We start from the raw sequence: 14,073 nt of genomic DNA, 5'->3' as shown, positions 1-14,073 counted from the left end.
TCTACTTTGTGCTTCTGACTTGATTTAATTTTCCAAAACATTTTAATGAACATATTGTGCATGTAGTTGAAGACTTTTGACCCCTTTGTGTAATTGTTGGGCCTGTACAGACTGATGTCATCACTGTTGATGTGTTTGTCTTTGCTGTGATTGACTTGTTGTTTCCTTCAGCCATTGAACTGAGGTTTATGCCTGATCCACCAACGCTGAACATCTATGGCATCCACCGAATGAACAAATCGGACAACCTGGAGCTAATATGCAGGTATGTAAACCTCACTGAGTTCAATCCATCGACCAACCCAGACATACACAAACATACATACTGAGAGAATTCTTTGTCTCTTGGCTGGCAGAGGTCGGCAGTACCTGAGGTGGACGACCCCTCCTACAAGCACTCGCTTCTCCACCAGTGACTGCAGTGGGTCAGGACTCTTCTGCACAACACTGCGGATCTCCAATGCCACTGTCAATGAAACTGGACAGTACCAGTGCTCCTACAGAGACCTGAAAGTCGAAGATGGCAAGACTTCAGTAGCGGCCTATGTCTTTGTCCACGGTATAACTCATTGTAATTTCATTTTGGAGTGTAGCGGCAGTGATGAGTCATCGCAGGATAATGCAGTTGTTTGCTGTGATGTCATATCATACAGAACTTTGTTGCAAATAGGCACTGGGTATGGAGGAAATGTGATGGGGGAAACAATTCTTTTCACAGTATCAGTTCCTTAAAGTTGATACATGGAAATGTATTGAGTCTTTGTGACCTTTCGTGTGTTAAAATATGATGTCAGTATTTCTGTGACACTCTGTTATAGCACATGCACACTAGACAGCTAGTGCTGCCCGCTCCACAAAACTTATCTCCAATGCATTACTCGTCCTCATATATAATTTTACATAAATAAAGATAAAATATTCAACTTAATGCATTGATTCAGCATCTCAGTGAACTCAGTACGATGCTACAGAAAACGTATCTTCTTTGTAGCGTCTATGTTGTCGCCTCATTACAACTTAAAGCTCATGAACACATTGAAGTTGGAAGAACAACTGTCCGAGGGGCACTTGAATGCACCATTGACCTTGACTTCAATTTAATCGGTCCTCGCTTGTTCACTCTGTGTCTTTGCTGCACTACATTTGGGATTCATGAACATGTAGAGGTTTGACAGGCTGATGTGATACACACTGGACACTAGAAAAAGTCATTCAGAAAGATTATTATGTTTATTTTTGCCTTTCACTAAGACAGTCCAAAAATATCCTTTTATATAACAGTGTGGTTCACAAACCCAATGTGAGCTCACATACCGATGTCTAGCAAATCTGATTTGGTAAAATTGTTGTTAAAGGGTTGGATTGTCATGAGTTATATTACTGCAGATCGTATCACTGTCAACATTTAAACCCACAATACTGTAAAAAGTTAAACCTTTACACTGTATAAAAGTAACCACAGTGTGGTTAGAAATGTTTTTCTCACAGTAATCAGGATCATTCAAAGTGAATTATAGGGAAAGTAAACCTCATGTTGTTGGGGCGACTAAAGGACTCCTGCTGTTTCAGCCCTAGTCACAAAGGATACACTACTACTATGGAGTTTTAATGTAGCCAGTCTTGCCTCACCCCTATCAGTGTTGTGTTGATTTCACTTAAACGTTCTCCCTAACCTCAACACATTTCTGATGTCTGTGTATTTGATTTCAGATTACAAGGTGCCATTTGTGCCGTCTGAGAAAGAATACGAAGTGGTGTTCATCCGTGAAGGAGAGCAGGTGGTGATACCGTGCCGAGGCTCGGTGGAAGATCTCAACGTTACACTCCACACTGTGAGGAAGAGTTGCTTCTATTCTTTTCACGTTCTTTAGTGAAATCTTGAGCTGGAGCAGCTTCTGTAGGATGAAAGGCAAAGCAGTAGTAGACCTGTAATGTCACATCTTATTTTGAAGATTGGTCAAAATCAAAGCAAAAGAGGCAGAAATATTATGATTTTTATGTCCGTATAATGGGTCAAGCTCCAAAAACAAAGGACTCTATTTTTTCCTAAAATGCAACTAACAGCATCATTAATGTTTGACCCTCAACACCTGGTTGATGTCCATGTTTTTCAAACTTCGTGCCAGAGTTTGTGACACAGGCTTTCTGTTTCTCTATTCCCAAGCCTGAGCCAAAACAATGATGACATCATAGGGTTGTTTTTCAGATCTTAGGAAGTTCCCCTACAGTCACTGATTATAAAGCACAAGTTTTCAAGTTAGACCTGTACTCCTTATGACAAGTAACCTCCCAACCACCAGAAAAATTTTAGAATTGTACCCTTCTGCAAACCTCTAATACGTTACTTTTGTATGTTTCATATGCAGCAGATATGTATGTTTACATTTCTCTACATTTCAGTTTTCAATTTTATGTTGCAACGACAGACAAAGGTGTGATTATGTTTAGGCCCAAAAACACTTAGTTAGGGTTTCAGATATGCAGTTTTGTTGCCACAGACATGGCTGGAAATGTCCTGATGAGAAACCTAGCTCATATACACGTGATCTAAACTATGCTGCTTTAGAAATGTTGATATGAGACGTAGGAAATCATACGCATGTAACATATCTGTGGTTTGCAGAAACCTACAATGGCAACATTTTATTCTGGCAACTAGGGGAAACTAACCTTGATGTGTAAAACTAGTTTAGTGTACCTTTAACCCAGTGGAACTGAGATCAAATGACTTTCAATTATATGTACTTTTTAGGCAAACATGAAAAATATATTCTCAGCAGTTCCCCGATGCTGATAATTTCGTATCACTTTACTGAGTTTTTTTGTTTTTTTTTTTTTTACTTCAAGTCAACACAGTAATGTTATCTTGTTTACACAGCCAGATAAGGGGGCTCGTGTGTACAAAGTGCTGGTGTTTATGTTTTTTTTTTTTTTTTAATTCTATGTTCAAAATCAGTAAATTTCTATGTCTGTCAGAAGTATCCAAATAAGGAGCTTCATTCAGATGGGAAAGACTCTCTGTGGGACGCCAGGACGGGTTTCACTGTTCCCAGTCATCTCATCAGCTACGCCGGTGTCGTGTCCTGCCAGACCCGGATTGGAAATGAGACGTTCAAGTCCCCTCTCTACATTGTTGCTGTTGTTGGTAAGATGGCAAAAAGAAATCACATTAATAGAAGTTAAATATGTAGGAGAAATATATGTGTGTGTGATTGGAAATATTCTGTCTAAATGCAGGACTTTGATTGCGTGTGTGTGCATGAGAGAAAAGGACTGATAGTAGAGTAAAGGAGGGATTTGGTGGGGTAACTGAGCAAGCGAGGGAGAGCCGAGTCTGAAGTCTCAGGAGAACAATAGGCTGTCGACTGACTGCCATGTCTTCCCTCCCTTTTCCGCAGGATACAAGATCCATGAACTCACCCTGACCCCCGCGCAAGTGAAGCTGTCTGTGGGGGAGCGGCTGGTTCTGTGCTGCACCGCCATAACCGAGCTCAACGTGGGCATCGAATTCAACTGGACGCACTCCGGTCAGGCCCTGGTCAGTGCTCAGCTTTTCTGCTGTTCCTCTGTGATGGTCAATGCCCTTCTGAATTTCTGAAGACAGACAGAGAAACCAGAAGTGGCGTATCGTATTTCCTGTTGTCATTCCAAATACTCCTTACTTCCTTAGGGAATCCTTTAGCTTTTCTCTGCATCAGATCAAATTACAAAGGTGACTAGATGTGTTTTAGATGTTCTGTCTGCTCACACAAGAATAAATAAGCTTTGTAGACTAAAGCCAACATTTGGTCTTTTCTCTCACAGTTATTCTTTAGTGTCCATGTGTTCTAAACTCTCTGTTTTAAACACAAATGATCTCTCTCATGTCAGACCTCGGTGAACGCCCAACCCCACAAGAAGAAGCTATGGAACTCTCTGGAGCTGTCCAACACACTCACAGTGGAGAACGTGACGGTGGATCACACGGGAGAATACACCTGCACTGCATCCAGCGGGCAGATGGAGAAAAGTGCCTCAGCGTCTCTTAAAGTGTATGGTAGGTGTCCTGAACACATAATACAGACAGCTGTGTTGGTACTTAGAGTAAAGTTATGATGGCTAAAAACATCCCTCTGACATGCTGACAAATTATTTCATCTCATCCACGAGCACTACGACATGTTTTTCCCTCTTAAAGACAGCTGAGGATTGCAATGTGTACATTTTTTGTGTAGCTGCAGCAAAAGAAGTTAACTCCACTCATTTTATAGCATTACTGTAACATCAGATGGAAACATTCAGCATGTTTGTGCATCACTTTGTACATTTTTTTCCTGTAATTCAGCCTGACATATGTTTTTGTATCTGGACATTGTATTTAACGATCTTTTTAACTGCTAGGAAGATAAATTTGATATGCTGTAATAAACTGTATGCTGTTTTTCCATTACTGCAAATACAGATACCCCTCATTCATGTCGAGTGTTTTTTCCCCCAATAGTTTTTTTTCCTACTAATAAAATAAAAAATAGAGCCAAATTTACCATTAATAATATTGTCAGTTAAAAAAAAATCAAAGTGAATTGTAAAAGCTTTACGATTTTCTTTCAACCTCCAATTGATTTCCAATTGGTTCTTTTACCACAACCCACTTGATTAAATCATTAAAACTCAAATTAAATAATTTTACTCTCCTGTTTAATGTTCACTAGCTGGTTCTATTTTCAACTATTTTTTCAACTACTTTTTTTGTCCGAGTTTAATCAATTATTTATCTATTTCCTTTCCCCCCCCAAAAAACCAGCATCTTGATGCACATATGAGAATGAGCTTGGTGTTTCCAGAGCAGTGATTAGTCCAGTGATTGCGTACCTGTAACAGCAGAGCAAATGCTTCATATTTTGTTTTACACTGCATAGTAATTATTTAATAATCAGCATCATTTTTATTGATGTATTCAGTTATATTTTTAATAGTGTGATAATTACGCCACCTATAAGCCACTTATAAATAAAATATCTCCACCTTTCCTTTCTTAAAAAAAAGTGTTAATTGAGCTAAATTAATAATAGCTAATTGAGCTATGGATTCAAGATTCAAAATTCAAGATTCAATACTTTATAGCCATGTTGACATGTTGATAGGAATTTGTTTCAGTGGAGCTTCACGCACTGACAAAGAAACACTCACTCAGTATGTTACACAATAAAATAAATACATAAAAATAAGATAAAATCCAGACCATAAAAGGGAATAAATACTAAAATAATAAAATAATACTAAGGCAACTGTAGAGGGATTAGCAGCATCAAATACAGTATGAAGTGCACAATAAAAATGAGTATAAAAATAAATATATAATCTTAAGAAGCAGAAATTTAATGTGAACTTGGTTGAACAGTTTTTATTCTTTTCTAGTAGCAATCACACAGTTGTTCAAAGGTATGAGCCAGATTAAGATTAGTTTCCTTTTATGTGTGGTCACCAACGAAAATCTTCAACTATTCTGTGATTTTTCTTGTGTTTCCAGAAAAGCCTTTTATTGATATCAAAGAGCCATGGACAAAGGTTTGGGAAGTAAATGTGGGAGATCAAGCAACTATCCCTGTCAAGTACTCAGCCTACCCGGATCCCAGCTTGAAATGGTGTGTTCACAGTGGCAGAATAAGAAGTACCAGCCGCAGTTTGTCATACAGTCACTGAGCTCATTGTGTACTGTATAGCTTTGGTAGCATGTTAACTTTACATTGTGACCTTCTTACGTTCACGTCAAACCAAATACTTTATAATAACGTTAAAACATTCCTCTCCTCTGTCTGCCCAGGTTCAAAAATGGCCAACCACTGAGTGATTACAGAATAAAACAGAGAAGCGATGCCCTCATCATCCGGGTAGTCACTGAAGCGGATGCAGGGAATTACACGATGGTCCTGACCAATAAGATTACTAAAGAGGAGCAGAAACACTCTCTCCAGCTGCTGGTCAACGGCATGTCTTCTCTTTTTATGACCTTTTTTTAAATTTCTTCTTAAAGGATAACTTTGGTATTGTTCAACCTCAATCCCATTTCCCCATGTTTTTGTGTCCAAGTGAGTAATAGGAACAACAATTTTGGAATTTGTCCAGTATTGAGTGAGTATTGTGCACGTCCACTAAAATGCTTCTTTCTGCCACCAACAGAATCAGATTGTTATTCGAAGTGTCTGACAACATTTTGGGAAGGACTTAACAGGGATAGACATTTTTGGCGATAGCGATTTTAGGGTTGTTTCTGGCTAATGAAAAATAATCTTACTCCTCAACAAAGAAGTCTGTCTCTATAGGTATCCTTTCTATAAGTTGTCAGACACTTACAATAACTGAGCCTGTCAGTGATAAAAAACAAGCACTTCAAGTAGATGTCAAGTGACGTGCACAAATGCCTCGAGTGGTTACATTGCAGTCTGTTTTGTGGCTGCCAGCTGCAGCACTCGCACACAATACTGGACTTATTTCAAAAACTGTTCACATCAGTAACTTAGACACAAAAAATATGAGACATAGGGTCAAGGTTGAAAAATATCAAAGTTGCCCTTTAAGCTGCCTGAAACTGTTGGTCAAGAGACACTGATGATAACTCTTGGTGTCTTCCTCTACAGTGCCTCCTCATATCATTGAGAAGGAGGTGGCGGTGGACACTGATGTGTACCCGTATGGCAGCAGCCCCACCTTGAGGTGCACCGCCCGTGGATTCCCCACACCTGCACACATCCAGTGGCAGTGGATGTCTAAAGAGGATTGTCCAGAGGCCTTCCTGTAAGTGTGTATGTGTGTGTGATTGAGAGACACAGAGAGAAAAGGAGAGAGAGAAGAGGGGGGATTTCCTTTTGTGTGTGCATGTAGTGTTCACATGCCTCTCAGTCAGTCATTGTCAACAGGTTGTTGATTTAGACCGCTTGCGTGATGTTGACAAAAACAAGAGAAGAGACAATGAGAGCACGCTCTGACCTGATGCAGATCAGCGGATGTGATTCATGCTCTTCACAATGTCTGCTTTGTAGAAACACATCAAACATTCAGACTCAGAATGTGTTCACTCTGTGATTTTTTGCTACAAGCTGTATACCTCTCTTCACCAGCCATCTAAGGTGGCAGCTCTGTCTAATGTTTTGGCTGTTACACAGCAGCCTGCTCAGGTATGCCGTGGTCTGACCAGTGTTGATCTAGAAAAGAGGAGGCGCCTGTGAGTGGAGGCTTTGTCCAGAGAAGACCATCAGCAGGTTCCTTATCTCCTGCCTCCACATCAGAGCACTTCCTCAGTACTGCACTATGTTTCCTGTTGTTCCCGTCGAGCTCTCTGTCAAAAAAGAGCTTCTTCCTGCTGAAGCTGCGTCTCCTCTTGCGTACTTTCTTTCCCTGGTTATCATGTACCCAATGTCACAACTGAAGAACACACCGATTTCCTGTGTTTCTTTATTTGGATTGACATTATGTCCGCACCTCACCTAAAAATATATTACATAACAAAAACAGAGAAGGAAGAAGACATTTTTTTGCAAATGGAAACAGAAAGAAACATAAAAAAAAATCAAGGACATGACCCTAATACAGAGTATTAATGTGTTTTGTGTGAAAGAGACACTTCTGCAGAAATGAAACACTTCAGCTCCATTTACAGGAACATTTATTTAAAGTATCATAGCCAGATGTGTTAGTGTCTCCTGGTTTCTATTTGTTTTCGTCCAACAGGTCAGGCCCAATAAAGTCTGAAGTACAGCTGGCCAAGTGTACAGGTTGGAGAGATATCGGCAATACCACTGGTCATCACCCTGTAGGACGAATCATGACTGATGCTGAGCATGTCCATAAGGTAACTAATCCCATTTGATTACACCTCATTCTTCCTGCTGTCCATCACCTTGGTAATTCTATCAGTTAAAGGTCCAGTGTGTAGGAAGATTTAGTGCCGTCAAGCGGTGAGGATTGCAGATTGCAACCAGCTGAAACTTCTTCAGATTAGAATTCCTGAGTGTTCATTATTCAAGAGGTTTTTACCAGGCACTGAATCATCCACAGAGGTCTCTATCTCTCCAAAACAAATGGAACCTGGTGATGCAAACCAGTAAAAACACTAAATAAAGCAGGTTCATGTTAAAAAAAATCAGTGTTTTTCCGACACTCTTCTCACAGAGGGGCTGCTAACTACTGGCACAAAACATGAAAGGCTCTATCTAGAGCCAGTATTAGTTTGTCCGTGCTGGGCTGCTATAGAAACACAGCGGAGCAACGTGGCGTGGACCTGCTCACTAGTATGTAGATATAAACATGACGATTCTTAATTCTTAATAGGTGATTGTACAGTAAAGACCTTTAAATATGTGAATGTTGCATTTTGACTTTGTGCAATTATTAACAAAGTAAATGAATTTTCCTAGAAAATCGCGAGCTCTTTGAAGATTCAGAAAGCTGAGGCCCATGCCCTCTACAGATGCATGGCTGCCAACAAAGTCGGAGAGGATTCACGCATCATCTTTTTCCACGTCACACGTGAGCACCTTTTCCTTTTCACTGTCTCATGGGTTCTTTTTGTCATTTTCATTATTTATCACACTGTTCTCATTCTCCCTGGTGTGTCCATCTGCAGGTGGCCTTGAGGTGAGCGTGTCTCCATCCAGTGAGCCCGTAGAGGAGGACCACGTGGTTCTGCGCTGTAAGGCGGACAAACTGATCTACAGCAACCTCGCCTGGTTCCGCGTGAACAACATCTCAGAGTCAGAGCAGATAGCGCCGATACAGCCCTGTCGCCAGTGGTGGAATGTAACGAAGTACACAGACTCAAGCTCTGTACTTAAACACAATTTTGAGGTACTTTTACCTTACTTAAGTATTTCCATTTTATGCTGCTTTATACTTCTACTCTGCTACATTTCAGAGGGAAATACAGTACTTTATTTCAACAAATAAATCACGAGGTATTATTATAGATTAAGCCACCCAGCAGTAGATAATGTAATTAAAATCAGCTTCACTTTTACCAGCTGCACCAGTAAAGTAATCAACATGTCAATGCATCAATAATTATTCCACAATCCATGATTACAATATGTATTATTCTGCATCCGTAGTTTTAATTTTTGTTTACTTTCACGCCAGTACTTTTGTACTTGTATATTTCTTATTTTTAAGATTTTGAATACAGGACTTTTACATGTAACAGTGTGAGTTTGAGAGTTTGTGAGAGTTTTTTTTCCCATGGTGGTACTGCTTCTTTTACTCAACTAAAATATCTGAATACTTCTTCCACCACTGCCTGTTGCTCCCTTGCACTGCAGCAGAACCCTCAGTCGCATGTAGTGCTGTCCAGCCTGCAGGGCACCAACGTGACCCTGGAGCTGCCTCTGCATAATGCGTCCCGTCAGGATGAGGGTCTGTATGCCTGTCAGGTGGAAAACATCAAGACTCGGGAGAAAACCTGCCTGCTACGCCGTCTTTCTCTTAAAGGTAAAAAAAATATTCAATTGCCTTTATACGGTTGAAAATACTGTGCCATTCAGGACCTACAAGTCGATCATTCACTAGAAGTTGCATAAGTGCATTGCAAAAAGGTTTAAAAGGCAATTCATTGTCAGATTTTCAATCTTGCAACCAGTGCCTAATGTAAAAAAATATTTTACTAGTTTCAGTGCAGTCACTATTATGGAGGGCATCTGACTGAGGAACATTCTTTTAGCATGATCATTTCATCGTGCCTCACAACTTAAACTATTTCTATCAGATGTTTTAAAAGAGAATATATTGAACAAAGTAAACAAAAAAAAACCTTTATAAGTTTTTAGTGTTTCTGAAATGCAATTACTTTGATTTTGATTTTAGGTCTCGAGGCTGCAAGAATCCTTAATAATTTAACCGATCAAAAAGTTAACGTCAGTGCAACAATCAGTCTCCTGTGTGATGCCGCCGGGACGCCAAACCCAACGGTGGTGTGGACCAAAAACAACCACACTGTGGTGGAGGGCTCAGGTGAGACAGTGCATGGCTTTTCAGCGAACACTGACTCTCTTCATGAGGTGCCACAGCGGTTTAAAAGAAACAGTATGAATTGCTTTCAGGTGTGATTCTGAGTCAGCACAACCACATTCTGACAATCCAGCGGGTGAAGAAGGAGGACAGCGGTCTGTACATCTGCACTGCATGCAACAGCCGCGGCTGTGACACCTCACAGGCCTATTTGACAACTGAAGGTCAGTCCCTCCCTGAATCATACCTGAATATGACACAATGTGCACAATGATGAAGTATTTCCTGTTTGCTGAGAGCAGAGATGACTCTGGGTACAGACATATAAAAAGGCCCCACACCCATTCGACATAGGAGTGTACATGTCTCCTTGTAGTCGTTCTGTCTCGTAGTTTTTTTGTGTGTGTGTGTCACTTTGTCGTCATTTGCTTTGTTGCTGTTTAGCGTCTCTTTGTAGTTATTCTGAATATCTTTTTGGTCATTTTGTGTTTCTTTGTGGTTGTTTGCTTGTCTTCGTACTTCTTTTGTGTCTCTTTGTAATTGTTCTGTGTCTTTTTGCATCTCTTTGTAGCTGTTTAGTGTGTCTTTGTCGTCATTCTTTGTATCCTTGTAGTTGTTTTGCATGTCTTTGTTGTCTTTTTATGTCTCTTTGTGGTTGCGTTTTTTCGTCTTTGTACTTTGTTTGTATCTCTTATAGTTGTCTTGTGTCTTTGCATCTCTTTGGTGTCATTTTGCTTCTCTTTGTACTTCTTTTGGCTCTGCAGTTCTGTGTCTTTTCCATCTGTAGTTGTTGAATATGTCTTTGTTGTTGTAACTGTTTAGTGTGTCTTTGTTGTCATTCTTTGTATCCTTGTAGTTGTTTTGCATGTCTTTGTTGTCTTTGTATGTCTCTTTGTGGTTGTTTTTTTCCTCTTTGTACTTCGTTTGTGTCTCTTAAAGTTGTCCTGTGTGATTTTGTTTTTCTTTGTACTCCTTTTGGCTCTCCGCAGTTCTGTGTTTTTTGCGTCTGTAGTTGTTGAGTGTGTCTTTGTTGTTATTTTGTGTCTCTTTGTAGTCATTCTGTGTATCTTTGTAGTCGTTTTGCATATTTTTGTAGTCTTTTTACATCTCTTTGTGGTTGTTATGCTCGTCTTTGTACTTCTTTTGTATCTCTTTGTTGTAGTTCTGTGTCTTTTTGCATCTCTTTGCAGTTGTTTAGTGTCTCTTTGTAGTTGTTTAATGTTTTTTCATTGTCATTCTGTGTATTCTTGTAATCATTTTGCATCTCTTTGTAGTCTTTTTTGTCACTTTGCGGTTGCTTTTTCCTCCTGTTTGTACTTCTTTTGGATCTCTTTGTATTTGTTTAGTGTCTCTTTGTTGTCATCCTGTGTCTCTTTGCGGCCGTGTCGTCTCTCTTTGTACTTCTTTTGTCTAACTTTGCAATTGTCGTTTGTTTTTTGTCTCTGTAGTTGCTCTGTCTTGTAGGTTTGTGTGTGTGTGTCTTTGTTGTCATTTTGTGTCTCTTTGTAGTCTCTTTGTGTCTCTCTGTGCTTTTTTTGCATCTGTCTCTATAAGCATCTGTTTGAAGCCATTTACTAATTTCACAGTACATTTACTGTCCAACAAGAAATGTTAACAGTCACTTCAAACAGAGGCCCTGGCACAGGGGCCCCTGGGCCTGTGCGCGGTTGACCTGTTCAATAATCCCGCCATGGCTGCTATTGAAGAATATATTGCTCACAGTTCATGCAGACTTTAGCCTTAACCTCTTGACAATATCCTCAGTACTCACAAAGATTGTGTATTTATATCTGGCCTCAAGGCTTCATCAGCTCACATCACACATACGACATTTTTTGATATCAAAGATGTAGAGTAAGAATAACTCTGCTTCCGCATGACAGGAAGTTGCCCCAGTTAGCGCACATCCTCCTGGGAGTTTCTAAATCCAAAACAATGAGGAGACTACAGGACAAAGGGAGAGGCCAGCCCCGCCACAGCTCCAGCCTCTGCTCTCCTGTCCACCCTTTTCTGTCGTGTACACAGAGACACAGTGACAAATAAACAAATGCACTGACTAGAACCAGGGGCCTACGTGACCTGGACCCCGCCAACAGAATGTAGACCCAGTTACAGTAGCTCCCAGCTCAGGGGCCAGTCCTGCAAAGGAGGGAGGGTAGAGGAAGAAACCGCTAACAAGAAAATCTCTGCATGTGAGGGAGTTTAACAGAGCAACAGAGAGGGAGAGTAGTTTTAAGAGAGACTTTCCAAGGTTTTTTTAGGGTGGGGAGGGTGGCTGAGTCTTATTTATGCCTGACATTTATGAGATCAGTCATGTGACTATCCTTCAAACCAGTTAAATGATGCCTGAGTCACATGTTTATTTGACGTTTCCTCAAAATTAAAGCTATCTTTGTAATGTAACTATTAATAATTTAGACTACCCTCTGTTCAGCAAAAAGAAAAAATGTCCAACCCTCTACTTTTCTGACCCCCTCTTTCCCCCTAATAATTTCTGTTCAGTCCCTCGGCTGAATTACAGCAGAGCGAGATGGTTCATTACAGCGTGTAGTTACACACTTTGACTCTGATAGGCCCTTTCCAAGTTGTCTTTGGCAGTCATTCGTGCTGACCATTTGTTATGACTAGATAAAATATCAGTTTGCTTACAGTCCAGATTCCAACAGTCTCCTTCCTCCAACACAAACACAGACACACACATACACATGTGTACATGCCAAAGACAATGACAAACCTGTCTGAGCCTTATGCAACGCTGCCAAGGCACGCCACTGAAATTATAATCAACATTCCACTGCGACTGTCCCACGAGTCCCCCTGAAGAGCCCCGGCCCCAAATGTGTCAAATTAATTGTGGGATTTATTCTTTGACATGTTTTATTCTAAGATTGTTTGTGAACACTCCTGACACTCATATTATTGTGTTTATTTTAGGTGCAGAGGAAAAGACAAATGTGGAACTGATTGTCCCCATTGGGTCAGTGGTGATCGCCATGTTTTTCTGGTTACTGATCGTCTTTGTCATCCGTGGAAGAAAGCGAGTAAGAACTTCCTCATCCTCATCCTCATCCAGGGCCACTCTCTGCTTTCATAAGTCACGTAGACCAGCCACACTGATTGGGCCCCTTTTTACCATCACTGGAAACAGTTTTACAGTTTTATCTTAGTCAACAGGAAGAATGAGACATTAATGAACGGAGGCTCATTATTCACACATGATCGCTCTCTCTCTGTCGCACTGTTCCAGCCAAGCGGTGGGGATCTGAAGACGGGCTACCTGTCCATGATCCTGGACTCAGAGGACATGCCCATGGACGAGCAGTGTGAAAGGCTCACGTATGATGCCAACAAATGGGAGTTTCCTCGGGACAGGCTGAAGCTAGGTGAGAATACTGCAGGCAGCAAGGCGGCTCAGTGAGCAGACAATTCTTCAAGTTGTGGCAAACATCTGCACTGCTGTAGTGTCCTTGAGCAAAAAACGGAGTCCCTACAAGTCCCGACTCAGACAGCTTCCCTAGAAAAGCTGATGAAATTGCAAAACAGTTACTTTTTTTTTTTCATTTCTAATGAGATTTTTTTCCACAGTTCATGCTAATGGCAGTGTCGGTATGTCAGTCCACTACTTTAGTCTAACATATCCCAACAACCTTCAACAACACACTTAACTAAGATGGTAAACATGGTAAACATTACCTGCAAATCATGCCTCACAGAGCCGTTAGCTTGGACTTAAGCTACGTTCATGTGCTTCTTGGATGGTCCCATTTCTTTGGGAAGTTGTTCTCATGACTCTGGTGTGTTTAAGTCATAATATGGAAACAACGAAGATGCTACAAAGACGATTAGGGATGCACCGAATATTCGGTAACCGAATATATTCGGCCGAATATTGCAAAAAAACACACATTTAGTATTCGGTGGAATAAGTTAAAAGCAAGGCCAAATAATAGCGGCGTGTTTTGATAACCCATCGGTTGTGGGTTGAACGGTGGTCACAGACACAGACAGTAATGTATTCCTGTCAAATACGGCGGCCATCGGCTTACCGGCGACGGGAAGTCGGCTCCAATAATATCCTCTTCTTGGCGTCATGACTGC

At 40.7% G+C, this 14,073-nt stretch overlaps 1 protein-coding gene across 3 annotated transcripts in view; it reads left to right on the top strand.

The window, feature by feature from the left end:
• Nucleotides 1-14,073, top strand: part of kdr (kinase insert domain receptor (a type III receptor tyrosine kinase)) — a 29,705-nt gene that overhangs the window by 969 nt on the left and 14,663 nt on the right. The window contains exons 2-18 of one of the 3 annotated variants that reach the window (XM_049587825.1): nucleotides 172-265; nucleotides 357-559; nucleotides 1,711-1,832; nucleotides 2,980-3,145; nucleotides 3,399-3,538; nucleotides 3,871-4,036; nucleotides 5,510-5,624; nucleotides 5,804-5,967; nucleotides 6,618-6,774; nucleotides 7,708-7,828; nucleotides 8,394-8,505; nucleotides 8,603-8,823; nucleotides 9,291-9,459; nucleotides 9,832-9,978; nucleotides 10,068-10,199; nucleotides 12,910-13,016; nucleotides 13,223-13,358. In XM_049587825.1, coding sequence (XP_049443782.1) covers nucleotides 172-265; nucleotides 357-559; nucleotides 1,711-1,832; nucleotides 2,980-3,145; nucleotides 3,399-3,538; nucleotides 3,871-4,036; nucleotides 5,510-5,624; nucleotides 5,804-5,967; nucleotides 6,618-6,774; nucleotides 7,708-7,828; nucleotides 8,394-8,505; nucleotides 8,603-8,823; nucleotides 9,291-9,459; nucleotides 9,832-9,978; nucleotides 10,068-10,199; nucleotides 12,910-13,016; nucleotides 13,223-13,358 — 2,472 coding nt within the window. Of the gene's footprint in view, nucleotides 1-171; nucleotides 266-356; nucleotides 560-1,710; nucleotides 1,833-2,976; nucleotides 3,146-3,398; nucleotides 3,539-3,870; nucleotides 4,037-5,509; nucleotides 5,625-5,803; nucleotides 5,968-6,617; nucleotides 6,775-7,707; nucleotides 7,829-8,393; nucleotides 8,506-8,602; nucleotides 8,824-9,290; nucleotides 9,460-9,831; nucleotides 9,979-10,067; nucleotides 10,200-12,909; nucleotides 13,017-13,222; nucleotides 13,359-14,073 lie in introns of all 3 variants that reach the window. The other 2 variants (XM_049587826.1, XM_049587824.1) reach the window with 2 other exon arrangements.

The sequence above is a fragment of the Epinephelus fuscoguttatus genome, linkage group LG10 (assembly GCF_011397635.1).
Source record: "Epinephelus fuscoguttatus linkage group LG10, E.fuscoguttatus.final_Chr_v1".
Taxonomy (NCBI): domain Eukaryota; kingdom Metazoa; phylum Chordata; class Actinopteri; order Perciformes; family Serranidae; genus Epinephelus; species Epinephelus fuscoguttatus.
Note: the sequence above shows the minus strand (reverse complement) of the source record. Positions and strands in the feature narration are given on the sequence as shown.